We start from the raw sequence: 14,378 nt of genomic DNA, 5'->3' as shown, positions 1-14,378 counted from the left end.
AAAAAACCCCACAGCTAACACCATGTTCAATGGTAAAAGACTGAAAGCTTCTTCCCTAACATCAGGAAAAAGACACAGATGCCTGTTTTCACCACTTCTCTTTAATATGGTACTGGAATTTCTAGCTAGAGCAATTAGGCAAGAAAATGAAATAAAAGATATCCAAATTGGAAAGGAAGAAGTAAAGTTAATCTGTATACAGAGATGACATTATCTTATCTGTAGAAAACCCTAAGAATACAGACAGACACATACACATACACACACACACACACACACACACACACACAAACACACACACACACACACACACACACACACACACACACACACATACTAGGGCTAATAAATGAATTGAGCCAAGTTGCAGGATACAAAATCAATGCATAAAACTAATCTGCATTTTCATATACTAGCAATGAACAGTCCAAAAAGGAAATTAAGAAAACAATTCCATTTAAAATAGTATCAAAAAGAAAATACTTAAAAATAAAGTTAACTAATGATACACACTGAAAACTACAAAACATTGCTGAAAGAAATTAAAGAAGACCTAAAAAATTGGAAAAACATGCCATGTTCATGGGCTGGAAAACTGATATACAGATTCAATGTAATCCATATCAAAAGTCCAATGGCATTTTTTTGCCTTTTGTTTTTCTTTTTCAAAAGTGGAAAACCCCATCCTAAGATTAACATGGAATTTCAAAGGACCCTGAATAGCCAAAACAAGCTTGAAAAGGAACAAATTAAAGGAAGTTATATAAAGCTACAGTTGTCAAAACAGTGTGGTACTAGCACAGGATAGATATATAGACCAAAGGAATAAACTTGAGAGCCCAGAATAAATCCTCCCATCTATGGCCACTTGATTTTTGACAAGGGTGGCCAAGATCACTCAATGGGAGAAAGGTCAGTCTCTTCAACAAAGTATTTTAGGAAAACAGGATATCTACAGGCCAAAAAAGAAAAAAAAATTAAGTTGGACTTTTACCTCACACCATAAACAAAAAATAATTCAGAAAATTAATTCAAAATGGATCGACTTAAACTTAAGATCTAAAACTGTAACACTCTTACAGCTATGCAACCATCACCACAATCCAGTTTTAGAACATTTCTCTCATCCCCCAAAAGTTCCTTCATGCCATTTGCAGCTAATTCTTGCTTCCACTCTCAGTCTTGGATAACTATTGATTTGGTTTCTGTCCCTATTGTTTTGCTCTTTATAGAAACTTCATATAAATGGAATCGTACAATATGTAGTTATTTGTATTTGGTTTCTTTCATGAGATTTGCCTATGCTGTAGCATGCATCAGGATTTTGTTCCTTTTTATTGCTGAGTACATTCCATCATATGAGTATATACCACATTTTGTTTATCCACTCACCAGTTGATGGACATTTAAATTATTACCAACTTTGGGCTATTGTGAATATGCCTCTGTGAACATTTTCAAATGACTCATTGTGGAGATATGTTTTCATTTCTCTTGGGTAGATACCTAGGAATGGAATTGCTAGATTTTACTGTTAACAACTTATTATAACTGCTTTAGCATGTATCTGGTCACCTAGTCATCCCTCTGTTCTTCCACTAATCCATCTAATTCTCTGGGTGTCTCTACCCAAGACTTTGTTTGGGGCTAATGCAGCTCGTGACTTTAAGTTGAAGCCAGTGGTCATTTACCATTCCAAAAAGCCTAGGGCCCTAAAGAATTATGCTACAAATCTACTCTGCCTGGCTCTATAAATGGAATAATAAAGCCTGAATGACAGTACATCTGTTTACAACATGATCTACTAAATATTTTAAGCCCACTGGCGAGACCTACTGCTCAGAAAAAGATTCCTTTCAAAATATTACTGCTGGCAATGCACCTGGTCACCCAAGAGCTCTGATGGAGATGTATGAGATTAATGTTATTTTCATGACTTCTAACAGAACATCCATTCTGCAGCTCATGGATCAAGGAGTTGTTTTGATTTTGAAATCTTATTATTTAGGAAACACATTTCATAAGGCTATAGCTGCCTTAGAAAGTGATTCCCCTGATATAACTGGGCAATGAAAATTGAAAACCTTCTGGGAAGGATTCACCATTCTAGATGTCATTAAGAACATTCATGATTCATGGGGAGAGGTCAAAATATCAGCATTAACAGGAGTTTGCAAACAGGAGTTGATTCCAACCCTTTGAGGTGTTCAAAGCTTCCATGGAGGAAGTAACTGCAGATGTGGTAGAAATATCAAGAGAAGTAGAATTAGAAGAGGGGCCTGAAGAAGTGACTGAATTGCTGCAATCTCATGATGAAACTTGAATGGATAAGGAGCTGCTTCATATGGATGAACTAAGAAAATGGCTTCTATAGGTGGAATCTATTCCCCATGAAGATGCTGTGAAGATTGCTGAAATGACAACAAAGGATTTTTAAAATTATTACATAAACTTAAGATAAAGCAGCAGCAGGATTTGAAGACTGACTCCAATTTTGAAAGAAGTTATCATGTTGGTAAAATGCCACCAATGCCATCATATACAACAGAGAAATCGTCTGTGAAAGGAAAAGTCGATCAATGAGGCAAACTTCACTGTCATCTTAAGCTAAGAAATCGCCACTGCCACTCCAGTCTTCAGCAAACACCATCATCCTGATCAGTCAGCAGCCATTAACACTGAGGAAAGAAGAACAATCCCATATGAGCAGTCTAAACTCACAATTAATGAAACTAGAAAAAGAAGAACAAATGAGGCCCAAAGTCAGTAGAAGGTGAGACATAATAAAGATTAGAGAAGAAATAAATAAAATTGAGAAGAATAAAACAATAGAAAGAATCAATGAAAGCAGGAGCTAGTTCTTTGAGAAAATAAATAAAATAGATAAACCCCTAGCCAGACTTATCAAGAAAAAAAGAGAGTCTACTCACATAAACAGAATCAGAAATGAGAAAGGAAAAATAACTACAGGCACCACAGAAATACAAAGAATTATTAAAGAATACTATGAAAAATTATATGCTAACAAACTAGATAACCTAGAAGAAATGGACAACTTTCTAGAAAAATACAACCTTCCAAGGCTTGAAAGAAACAGAAAATCTGAACAGACCAATTACCAGCAACAAAATTGAACTAGTAATCAAAAACCTACCTAAAAAAAAATCCCTGGTCCAGATGACTTCACTGGTGAATTTTATCAAACATTTAGTGAAGACTTAATACCCATTGTCCTTAAAGTTTTCCAAAGAGTAGAAGAAGAGGGAATACTTCCAAACTCATTCTATGAGTCCAGCATCACTCTAATACCAAAACCAGGCAAAGACACCACAAAAAAAAGAAAATTGCAGACCAATATCCCTGATGAATATAGGTGCAAAAATACTCAAAAAAATATTAGCAAACTGAATTCAAACAAAAATACATCAAAAAGGTCATCCATCATGATCAAGTAGGATTTATTCCAAGGGTGCAAGAATAGTACGGCATTCAAAAACCCATCAACATCATCCACCACATCAACAAAAAGAAGGACAAAAAACACATAATCATCTCCATAGATGCTGAAAAAGCATTTGACAAGATTCAACATCCATTCATGATAAAAAAAACTCTCAACAAAATGGGTATAGAGGGCAAGTACCTCAACACAATAAAGGCCATATATGTCAAACCCACAGCCAACATTATACTTAACAGTGAGAAGCTAAAAGCTTTTCCATTAAGATCGGGAACAAGACAAGGATGCTTACTCTCCCCACTTCTATTCAACATAGTACTAGAGGTCCTAGCCATGGCAATCAGACAACACAAAGAAATAAAAGGCATCAAGATTGACAAGGAAGAAGTTAAACTGTCCCTGTTTGTAGATGACATGACATTGTATATAAAAAACCCTAAAGAATTCACTCCAAAACTACTAGATCTAATATCTGAATTCTGCAAAGTTGCAGGATACAAAATTAATATGCAGAAATCTGTGGCATTCCTATACACTAACGATGAACTAGCAGAGAGAGGAGTCAGGAAAACAATTCCATTCACAGTTGCATCAAAAAAAATAAAATACCTAGGAATAAACCTAACCAAGGAAGTGAAAGACCTATACTCTGAGAACTACAAGACACTCATGAGAGAAATTAAAGAAGATACCAATAAATGGAAACACATCCCATGCTCATGGATAGGAAGAATTAATATTGTCAAAATGGCCATCCTGCCTAAAGCAATCTACAGATTCAATGCAATTCCTATCAAAATACTAACAGCATTCTTCAACAAACTGGAAGAAATAGTTCTAAAATTCATATGGAACCACCAAAGACCCTGAATAGTCAAAGCAATCCTGAGAAGGAAGAATAAAGCTGGGGGGATTATGCTCCCCAACTTCAAGCTCTACTACAAAGCCACAGTAATCAAGACAATTTGGTACCAGCACAAGAACAGACACATAGACCAATGGAACAGACTAGAGAGCCCTGATATAAACCCAACCATATACGGTCAATTAATAAATGATAAAGGAGCTATGGACATACAATGGGGAAATGACAGCCTCTTCAACAGCTGGTGTTGGCAAAACTGGACAGCTACATGCAAGAGAATAAAACTGGATTATTGTTTAACCCCATACATAAACGTAAACTCGAAATGGATTAAAGACTTGAATGTAAGTCATGAAACCATAAAACTCTTAGAAGACAACATAGGCAAAAATCTTCTGAATATACTCATGAGCAACTTCTTCCTGAACGCATCTCCTTGAGCAAGGGAAACAAAAGCAAAAATGAACTTATGGGACTACATCAAACTAAAAAGTTTCTGTATGGTAAAGGACACCATCAAGAGAACAACAAGGCATCCTACGGTATGGGAGAATATATTTGTAAATGACATATCCGACAAGGGGTTAACATCCAAAATATATAAAGAACTCACATGCCTTAACACCCAAAAAGCAAATAACCCAATTAACAAATGGGCAGAGGAGCTGAACAGACACTCCTCCAAAGAAGAAATTCAGATGACCAACAGACACATGAAAAGATGCTCCACATCACCTAATCATCAGGGAACTGCAAATTAAAACCACAATGAGATATCACCTCACACCAGTAAGGATGGCCAACATCAAAAAGACTAGGAACAACAAATGCTGGTGAGGATGTGGAGAAAGGGGAACCCTCCTACACTGGTGGTGGGAATGTAAGCTAGTTCAACCATTGTGGAAAGCAATATGGAGGTTTCTCAAAAAACTAAAAATAGAAATACCATTTGACCCAAGAATCCCACTCCTTGGAATTTACCTGAAGAATACAACTTCTCAGATTCAAAAAGACATATGCACCCCTATGTTTATTGCAGCACTATTTACAATAGCCAAGATATGGAAGCAACCTAAGTGTCCATCAGTAGATGAATGGATAAAGAAGAGGTGGTACATGTACACAATGGAATACTATTCAGCCATAAGAAAGAAACAAATCCTACCATTTGCAACAACACGGATGGAGCTGGAGGACATTATACTCAGTGAAATAAGCCAGGCAGAGAAAGACAAGTGCCAAATGATTCCCTCATTTGTGGACTATAAAAACGAAGCTAAACTGAAGGGACAAAATAGCAGCAGCCTCGGAGACTCCAAGAAGAAACTAGTGGTTATGAAAGGGGAGGGGTGTGGGAGGGCGGGTGGGGAGGGAGGGAGAAGGGGATTGAGGGGTATTATGTGTAAGGCTGAGAGCACTGATGGGAGGAGCAAGCACGTCAGACCCTGATGACGTGTCAAAGTTCCCGGCTGTTGCCCCCTCCCAACCTGAAAAATGTGCCTTACGTTAGCCAATCCTCGCACCGCTGTAAATCTAAGCTCTGCCTCCCCCTACCTTCTTTAAAAACTCGCTGCCTGTCTGCTTACGCGTGCAAATTCCTCAGACTCTATTTCTGTAGGCTGGGAAAATCTCGCCTGGGTGTTTGTGTTCAAATAAACTACCTGGCCCTTTGTTGCCACTCTTCGCCTGCTTATTTCGGCTAAAATTTATCTTACATTATGTTTAGTACACTTGGTGTGGGGGATCACGGGGAAAACAGTGTAGCAAAGAGAAGGCAAATAGTGAATCTGTGGCATCTTACTACACTGATGGACAGTGACTGCATTGGGGTATGGGTGGGGACTTGATAATATGGGTAAATGTAGTAACCACCTTGGTTTTTCATGTGAAACCTTCATAAGAGTGTATATAAATAATACCTTAATAAAAAATTAAAAAATAAATCTTTATCTTCCATTGTTAGTAAAAAGCAGGGCAGCTTAAATCATGTACACATACACAAGAATCTTATCTGTGTTAAAATATCAAAACTCTCCTCACTCCTCCCCAGGCCCACCTTTCCAGCACAAAGCCCTGGCCATTAAATGTTTTGACCATCGCCACTGGGTGAGAATTCAGCTTTGCATCAAGAGTAGGAAATGCAGTGCCTACACCTGTGGGTGGTAAGGGTCTTGGCAAACTGGAGTACACAGCCAGCCTCCTTCCCAAGAGGTGATGCTGCTTAACTCATCCAGAACCCAGTTTGCCAGACCTTTCCATTATTCAAAAGAAGTTGGAAATTGTGACACTATGTAAAATCCCCCAAATTTAAAAGGAAAAAAACAGTCATATTTGGACCAAATAAAACACAACTGTAAACTTTATCTGGGTACTACTTTAATCTCTGCCATTGTGGCAGGAGAACTCTTAAAAAGGTCAGTTAGGGGTGGTGGAGAACTAATGCACTCAGAAGAGAAAAATGTTTTTTTGGTGTTATTGTATAAATGAAATTGCAATAAATTCTACAATTTTCTGGCTTCCAACTCAAATTCAATTTTATAGACTTTCCCTTTAATTTCCTTGAATGTATACTTCATCTCTATAGCACTGAATATCTTAGCTTGTAACAACATTAGGATAATTTGATTTGTTCTTATAGTATGTTCCGCAGTGATGTAGTCTGAACTGTACCTTTTACAAAAAGTTTGTGGTAAAGGCACTTATACTGACAAAAGCTTCCTCCCAAATTGTTTTTGTGCAGGTAATGATAGTCCACAGCACAAGGAGGCAAAACGCAGTTTTCCAGGCACCTTGAAAGGCCAGTTTGCTCTCTACCCTCAAGGGGAGAGAACAGCCCTGTGAGGAGTTACTCTGTTCAGAGGTTACTTACCGCCCTTGCTAAAGTCTGAAGACACTGCTTTTAAACATTTGTAACTGTCTGCCAACTTTCCCATCTTTCCTCTCTCCTTGAAAAAAACCGGAAATGTGGGTTTTCTGAAGCACAGGCTGGAAGTACACACTTAGGTGATAGTCTGCATAAACTTGAAGCTAGGGGTAGATGGAACTGTCAGCTAGGAAGAGTGTAGCTTGAGTGGGTGCAGAATCCTGGGAACACACACCTGTAGGGGCGGAAGTAGACATTAACCTCAGAACGGTAGGGAACTGGGTGCGCACCAAGCTGCCGAGAGCCTAATAAGCTAAAAGAGGTTTTTACATCACTTGGAGGGACGACTGTAGTTCCCTGGGAGGTAGCTCGTGTTAACTAGAGGGCGGTCAGTTCCCGAAGCCCTATAATAGCAGGGGCTTCATTCGGGGCTTTTGCAGGCCACGTACAGGGATGTCCAGCACGGAGTAAAATGGCCTGACCTGGAGGAGGGCACTTGTGTAAGGAGGGCTGAACTTGGGAAACTACGTCCCCGCCGGGGACTGAAGGTGCGAGACTGCGGGGCAAGGAATGAGGCCGAACTCCGGCCGGGGAAAGGGTTTCCCGCGGGGGCGGCTTTACCGGCCCCCCCGGTTTGGGGCCCTAGCGCGGACTCCGACAGCTACGCGCCTCCACTTCCGCCACCAGCCTCCAAGCAACCAGTCCCGGGAGGCCGCGGCCGGAAGCCTCCCCGCGCCGGGGCTTCCGCCTGCTCCCCCCGCATCCCCTCCCGCCGGGACTGCCCCGCCCCCTGGCGGCCGGGTCCGCTTTCCGCCCTCGGGTCCGCCCGCCCGCCGGCCGCTGGCTGAGGCATGGAGGCTGGCAGCCGCAAGGAGGGCGGCTTGGGGCGCGCCGTGTGCGTGCTGACCGGGGCCTCCCGCGGCTTCGGCCGGGCCCTGGCTCCGCTCCTGGCTCGGCTGCTGTCGCCCGGCTCCCTGCTGGTCTTAAACGCCCGCAACGATGAGGCGCTGCGGCAGCTGGAGGCCGAGGTGGGCGCCGAGCAGTCTGGCCTGCGCGTAGTGCGGGCGCCCGCCGATCTGGGCACCGAGGCCGGCGTGCAGCAGCTGCTCGGCACCCTGCGAGGGTTACCCGGGCCCGAGGGGCTGCAGCGACTGCTGCTTATCAACAACGCTGGTAAGACTTACGGAGGCGAGGGCGGACACTTGGTTTGAGCGTTTCGAATACCGTCCAGCCTCCCTTTCTTCCACCCTCTTATTTCCCCCATCGCTGGGAACTGTAAAGCTGACCACTAGGAGTTAGAAAAGGCACCCGAAAGTCCTGGTTGTTTCACTGAGGTGTGGAGGAAGAGCGGGTGTCGTTGGGGCAGCTCATGCCTGCCACCCACTGCAGGTTTTCCACACGCCCTTAGAACTTTCCTGATCGCCTTACTCGGCGCCCTCTGGCGGCCTGATTCAGGTTATGGAGTCTCCCAGCAGAAGTAAATTCTCCTTCTCAAATGGTCCCCAGTGTTCTTCCCCAGTTACAAGCAGGACGTGCGCCTTCGCTGTCCGCAGGCTGGGTGAGTGGTTCCCCAGTGTGTCTTTTTGTCTACAGTGCTGGGAAGAAGGAGGCATCTTCAGAAGCACTAGAAGGAGCACCCTCTAGGTCTGGATGGGAAGGGGGTGTCTAGAGGAATTTGGAGAGGGTAGGAGGAAGAGAAATCCCTGCCTGCACTGTGTGATTCCTAAGGTCTGGTTTTTCAGGCACTCTTGGGGATGTGTCCAAAGGCTTCGTGAACCTGGATGACCCAGCTGAAGTGAACAGCTATTGGGCTCTGAACTTGACCTCCACGCTATGCCTGACCTCCAGCATCCTGAAGACCTTCCCAGACAGTCCTGGCCTCAGCAGGACTGTGGTTAACATCTCATCCCTGTGTGCCCTGCAGCCCTTCAAGGGATGGGTACTATATTGTGCAGGGAAGGCTGCCCGGGACATGATGTTCCAGGTCCTGGCCGCAGAGGAACCTAGTGTGAGGGTGCTGAGCTATGCCCCAGGTAGGTGGCAATTGCATTACTGCCAATCCTGTCCCCCAACTGGTGGGACATAGTCTGTTCCCTCCAGGAAAGGACCCACAGAGTATATTGTCCCTAAATCATAACCCATCACTCCTTAAGGGACATACAGGTTCCAAGGAAGTTAGAGCTGGCAGGGGCAGGGACTTGTAGTTAGAGGGTAAGGAGAGAGTGGGGAGCTGTCTTGACTGGAGGATGGGGCTAGAAGTCAGAGATACTAGTTTGAGAGATGATTAGGGTTTGAATTCCAGGCCTGTCTGCCTATTTCCTCATGTGAAATAGAGAAGATGTTACCTGTCTCAACAGGGCAGTCTGGCAGACTGAATGAGTAATATATGTGAAAATGATCCCTAACTATTGTTCAATTGCTATCACTTCCAGTTGTTATATAGTATTTGCCACACTGTGTTATCTTCATATGTACACTTTTCTACTTCCCTCTCTTGATAGGAAAGCTTTGAGGGCAGAGACTATGCACTATTCACCTGTATGTCCACAGCACCTAGTGAAGTACCCCAGTGCAGAGTCAGTCTGCAGTAAATGATAGTTGAATGAAGAGCAGACAGACATTGTTGAATGCTGACCATCCCTTGCTAAACTGTGCTAGAATACTGCGCAGTGCTGGGATAGATATTACAGGGCCCCTGTCCACACGAACGGTAAAAGGTAGAGGGCTTGTGACACTTGGTCTGGTTTCTCATCACTCTGCCATGGTGTCATATGTCCCTTTCTTTAAAGTGAGACTTCTTTCTATTCTAGACTTGAAGCTGCTGCGATTAGAAGGTGTTGCCATAGCCATTGTATAATGTCTGAGCAACTTAACAGGAGATCCAATATTCTATTCCCCTTGGAACTCGGGAGGCACAGAGGTAGAATGACTTGGCCAAAGCCCAGATGTGGCAAAGCCAGTATCAAACCTTGCCTCCCAAGTTCATGTTTGCTGTTCTTTCTACTTCTTCATGCTCTCCCAGTGCTCCCTTTCTCCCTAACATATACACAGTTATTCTTGCAGCCAACATTCAACTCAGCACCCAACTCTGAGTTCAGACTAGGACTCAGTCAAGAATGAGAAAATGTAGGGTATGTTGTGGGGACTTGATGATGGGGGGAGTCTAGTAACCATAATGTTGCTCATGTATTTGTAGATTAGTAATACCAAAAAAAAAAAATAGAGAAAATGAAAACCACAACCAGGAATGGAACAGACTCCAGAATGTCATGTCACTGGTTAGTACTCATGGGGCTACCCTAGGCATCAAGAGGAAATTGAACTTTCTTTAAGGTCCCTAGGACCCAAATGAAGGCTGTGACCAGTTGGGTTTTCATTTTACTCTCTGGAAGAATGTTCTAACAGGTTTCCAAAGATGGAATGGGCTGTTTGGAAAAGTAGCAAGTCTCCACTTAACCAGGAATGCACAGATGGCTGAAAAAATTTGAGGATCAGGAGGTGGTTCTCTTTCCAATCCTGAGGTTCCTTGACTTTTTTTGTCCCTGAGGCCCATTAACTCCCAAATTAAAGGTACTGTGGTTCCTGTAGCAAGAACAGAAAGTGCCTGAAAGAGTTCAAGAAGGGAGCAATTCCTTTCTGGTGGCGTGCCAGAAATGACTTTATTTGATGTGCCTGACCTGGACATTGACCTTGAGGGCTGCTTCCATATCAGCAGTTGGACGACATTCCCAATGAATGCATGTAAAGGTGGGAAAACTCTCCAAACTTATCTTAGGATGCCAGCATTACCCTGATACCAAAATCAGACAAGGACATTACAAGAAAAGAAAATTATAGGCCAGTATCCTTAATGAACATAGATGCAGAAATCCTCAAGAAAATTATTAGCAAACCAAATATAATAATATATTAAAAGGACCATGCACCATCATCAACATGATCAAATGGGATTTATTCCAGGAATGCAAAGATGGTAAATCAATCAATACAATATACCATATTAACAAAATGAAGGCTAAAAACCATATGATTATCTCAATAGATACTCAGAAAAAATATCTAATAAAATTCAACACTCATTTTGTGATTAAAAAAAAAGACCTCTCAATAAAGTGGGTATAGAGGGAATGTACTCAATGTAATAAAGGTTGTCTATGACAAGCCCACAGATAACATCATACTCAGTAGCGAAAAGCTGAAAGCTTTTCCTCTAAGATCAGAAACGACATGGGAGTCATTCTTACCATTTTTATTCAATACAGTTTTGGAAGTCAAAGCCAGAGCAACTAAGCAAGAAAAAATAAAAAGCATCCAAACTGGAAAGAAAGAAAACTGTCTCTATTTGAAGAAGACAGTGTTATATATAGGAAACTGTAAAGTTCCACCCCAAAACTATATCAACTAATAAAGGAATACAGTAGAGTTGTAGGATACAAAATCAATACACAAATATCAGTTGCCTTTTTATACACTAGTGAGCTAGCAGAAAGAGAAATTAAGAAAACAGTCCCATTTACAATTGCGTCATAAAGAAGAAAATACCTAAGAATAAATGTAACCAAGGAGTTAAGAGACCTGTGTTCTGAAAACCATAAGACATTGATATCGATGAAAGAAATTGAAGAAGATAAAAATAAAAGATGATAAAAAATTTAAAAAGTGAAGATAAAAATAAATTTTAAAAAATGCTCATGGATTGCAAGAATTAATATTAAAATTCCATACTTTCCAGAGCGATCTACAGATTCAGTGTGATTCCTATCAAAATTCCAGTGGCATTTTTCACAGAAGTAGGACAAACAACCCTAAAGTCTGTGTGGAGCTACAAAAAAACCCCAAATAGCCAAAGCAATCTTGAGAAAGAAAAATGAAATGAGGTATTATGCCCTCTAATTTCAAACTATATTACAAAGCAATAGTAATCAGAACAGTATGGTATCAACATTAAAACAAGATGAATTCACCAGTGAAACTCTCTACTTCTGTTGTCTTGGGAAAAAAAAGATCATTTGGGGCTGAAATTTTGGGGTGACTTACTTGCTTCAAAACTTAGGTGTACAAATTTTTCCCCAGATTTAGGAAGTTCTTAGCCATTATTTCTTTTAACTCTTTCTGCTCCTTTTTCCATCTGGGACCCTAATAATGCATAGATTGTTTATTTTAATGGTACCCCTTTATTCACATAGGCTTTCTTCACTTTTTTCACTCTTCATTCTTTTTTTCTTCTTATTCCTCTGATGGATGATTTCTAATGACCTGTCTAGTTCAGTGATTCTTCTGCTTAGTTGAGTCTGGGAGCCCCCTTGGGCCATGGGAGTTGGCCTGGTGCTGGGGTGGGCTGGCTCTCGGCTCCCAGGAAAGTTGGGTACTCACTTCACTCTTCCACAAGGAGGGTGTCTCTGCACTAGGCTGTCTGGCTTGAGGGGGTGGTCATGGGGGTAGTGTGACTATCTTTCCTACACTCCTCAATACATCCTTTCTTATATCTATGCCTTACCTAAGTAGTGTAATCTCTCAACCTAGAATACTTGGCTATTATGATTGTAATTTTGTGAGCAGTTGGTTGTTCAAACTGATGTTCCTGTGGTGAGGAAAGTGCCAGAAATTCCTATGCCACCATTTTGCTTACTCCATTGATGTTTTAGCAAGGTGAATTTAACAGGGTTATAGCGGAGCTGAAGCAGGGATATAGGGTTGTCTAAAGGGCCTGATCATCAGGGTGTGTAGAAGTAGAAGGGTCCTACCTGGTAACTGGTTGGCTCTGGGGGCAGAGGAGGGAGGGAAGAAAAGGTAAGAGAAGTTTTGATTACAGAAGAGTGCTTCATCAGTAGAAGTGGAAAAGTCAGGAGGATGTACTGGTTGGACAGGAGACAATAAGCTTGGTTTTAGACATGGAGGTCTGGAAGGACCATTGTCAGTGGGCATTGGAATTTGAGTCTGGAATTCGCTAGTGACCATGGAGCCTTTGGTGACCCTGACCACACTTGTCAGACAAGATGAGGTTCTGTCTCTGGCCAGACCTGACTCTACCCAACTCCACACACATAGCAGGGGCCCCTGCCTCTGCCTGGTCCCCTCACCTGCTCTTCATCCCCTAGGTCCTCTGGACACAGACATGCAGCAGTTGGCCCGGGAGACCTCTGTGGACCCAGACTTGCGAAAAAGTCTGCAGGAGCTGAAGACAAAGGGAGAGCTTGTGGATTGTAGGGCATCAGCCCAGAAACTGCTAAGCTTGCTGCAAAAGGACGTGTTCAAGTCTGGAGCCCATGTTGACTTCTATGACAAATAAGCCCACATCCTCGGTTCCCTGGAGCTTTCTTCGCCTTCTTCCAGGCACACCCAGGAGCCCTGTGCCTCCCCACATCTTGCCAGTGGCACTGACAGCTCTGCCTCACCCAGTTAAGCACTCATGTTTGCTATCCTGCCCTCAGATCCAGCCAGCTGTGAGGGCCGCGGGTCGCTGGAGTTCCCAGTTCCCACAAGTCTATGACCACTCTGAGCTGAGAGGAGGCTGGGGAGAGAGAAGTTATGATTGTTGGTGTTCTGTCTCACCAGGAATAGAATTTGAGGGATGGGAAGAGCAGGACAAGAAGCTGAAACACTGAAGAGAGGAGGTTGGGTCTCCTGCCCATGGCCAGCCCATGGGGTCTGCTAGCGTTAAATCGGAAGTCTTATATAGACTCACAGATGGCCTGAAGGGGACGGGGCACAGTGCGAATTCCTGCCCGCAGAGATGCCCCTCACCCAGGGTAGCAGGACCTTCTGTAGAATTTCATGTCCTCATTCTGATGCTTCCTCCCTCCAGAACATACTGCCATTCTGCAGATGTGGAGAAGGAACTCCTGAGAGTTTATGTTAAAGGCAGATACAAATAAAATATGGATTGTCCTTTCTCTGTGCATGTTTTCTCCTCTGCTAGAGGACCCATGTCTGACTCCATCATTTGCTGGCCCTGGGGGCATACCCGGGGCAGTTAACCCAGACATGGGGTGCTGCCCTTATTTCCTGGGGACTTGGCTTGGGCTGCCTGCCTCTTCTCACTGAGCCCCACACAGCGGCAAGCCAGGTTCATAGTTGGCCAAGATGGACGGTGCCCAGGCGCCTGTCCCTTCTTCATGCTTCTGCCTACACTGACCCTGGTCTGTACTACCCTTTCCCCACCCTAGACCTATGTGTGGTATCCAGCCTTC

General features: G+C 42.9%; 1 protein-coding gene and 1 long non-coding RNA gene across 3 annotated transcripts; one reads left to right on the top strand and one right to left on the bottom strand.

The window, feature by feature from the left end:
• Positions 1 to 293: 293 nt before the first annotated feature.
• LOC118923061 (uncharacterized) lies at positions 294 to 7,902 on the bottom strand. Of its 2 annotated transcripts, none has more exons than XR_005029028.2 (3): positions 7,810 to 7,902; positions 7,195 to 7,423; positions 294 to 952 (listed from the first exon to the last, which is right to left on the bottom strand). It is a non-coding gene; the product is annotated as an uncharacterized LOC118923061 (long non-coding RNA). The 2 variants fall into 2 exon arrangements; XR_005029029.2 differs by having other exon boundaries at positions 7,519 to 7,867.
• A 59-nt stretch (positions 7,903 to 7,961) lies between these two features.
• Positions 7,962 to 14,081, top strand: SPR (sepiapterin reductase). The gene is made up of 3 exons (XM_036906464.2): positions 7,962 to 8,361; positions 8,931 to 9,221; positions 13,287 to 14,081. Exons 1-3 carry the CDS (start codon positions 8,040 to 8,042, stop codon positions 13,475 to 13,477), a joined length of 804 nt encoding a protein of 267 aa, XP_036762359.2. The 5' UTR covers positions 7,962 to 8,039; the 3' UTR covers positions 13,478 to 14,081.
• The last annotated feature ends 297 nt before the right edge of the window (positions 14,082 to 14,378 follow it).

This window comes from Manis pentadactyla, chromosome 2 (assembly GCF_030020395.1).
Source record: "Manis pentadactyla isolate mManPen7 chromosome 2, mManPen7.hap1, whole genome shotgun sequence".
Taxonomy (NCBI): domain Eukaryota; kingdom Metazoa; phylum Chordata; class Mammalia; order Pholidota; family Manidae; genus Manis; species Manis pentadactyla.
Note: the sequence above shows the minus strand (reverse complement) of the source record. Positions and strands in the feature narration are given on the sequence as shown.

Excerpts from the sequence above, each read along its gene's own strand:
- SPR (XM_036906464.2), top strand. The coding sequence starts at position 8,040 with ATGGAGGCTGGCAGCCGCAAGGAGGGCGGCTTGGGGCGCGCCGTGTGC. Across the intron at positions 8,362-8,930 it reads GCTGCTTATCAACAACGCTG|GCACTCTTGGGGATGTGTCC; the intron begins GTAAGACTTACG and ends CTGGTTTTTCAG. Across the intron at positions 9,222-13,286 it reads GGTGCTGAGCTATGCCCCAG|GTCCTCTGGACACAGACATG; the intron begins GTAGGTGGCAAT and ends TTCATCCCCTAG.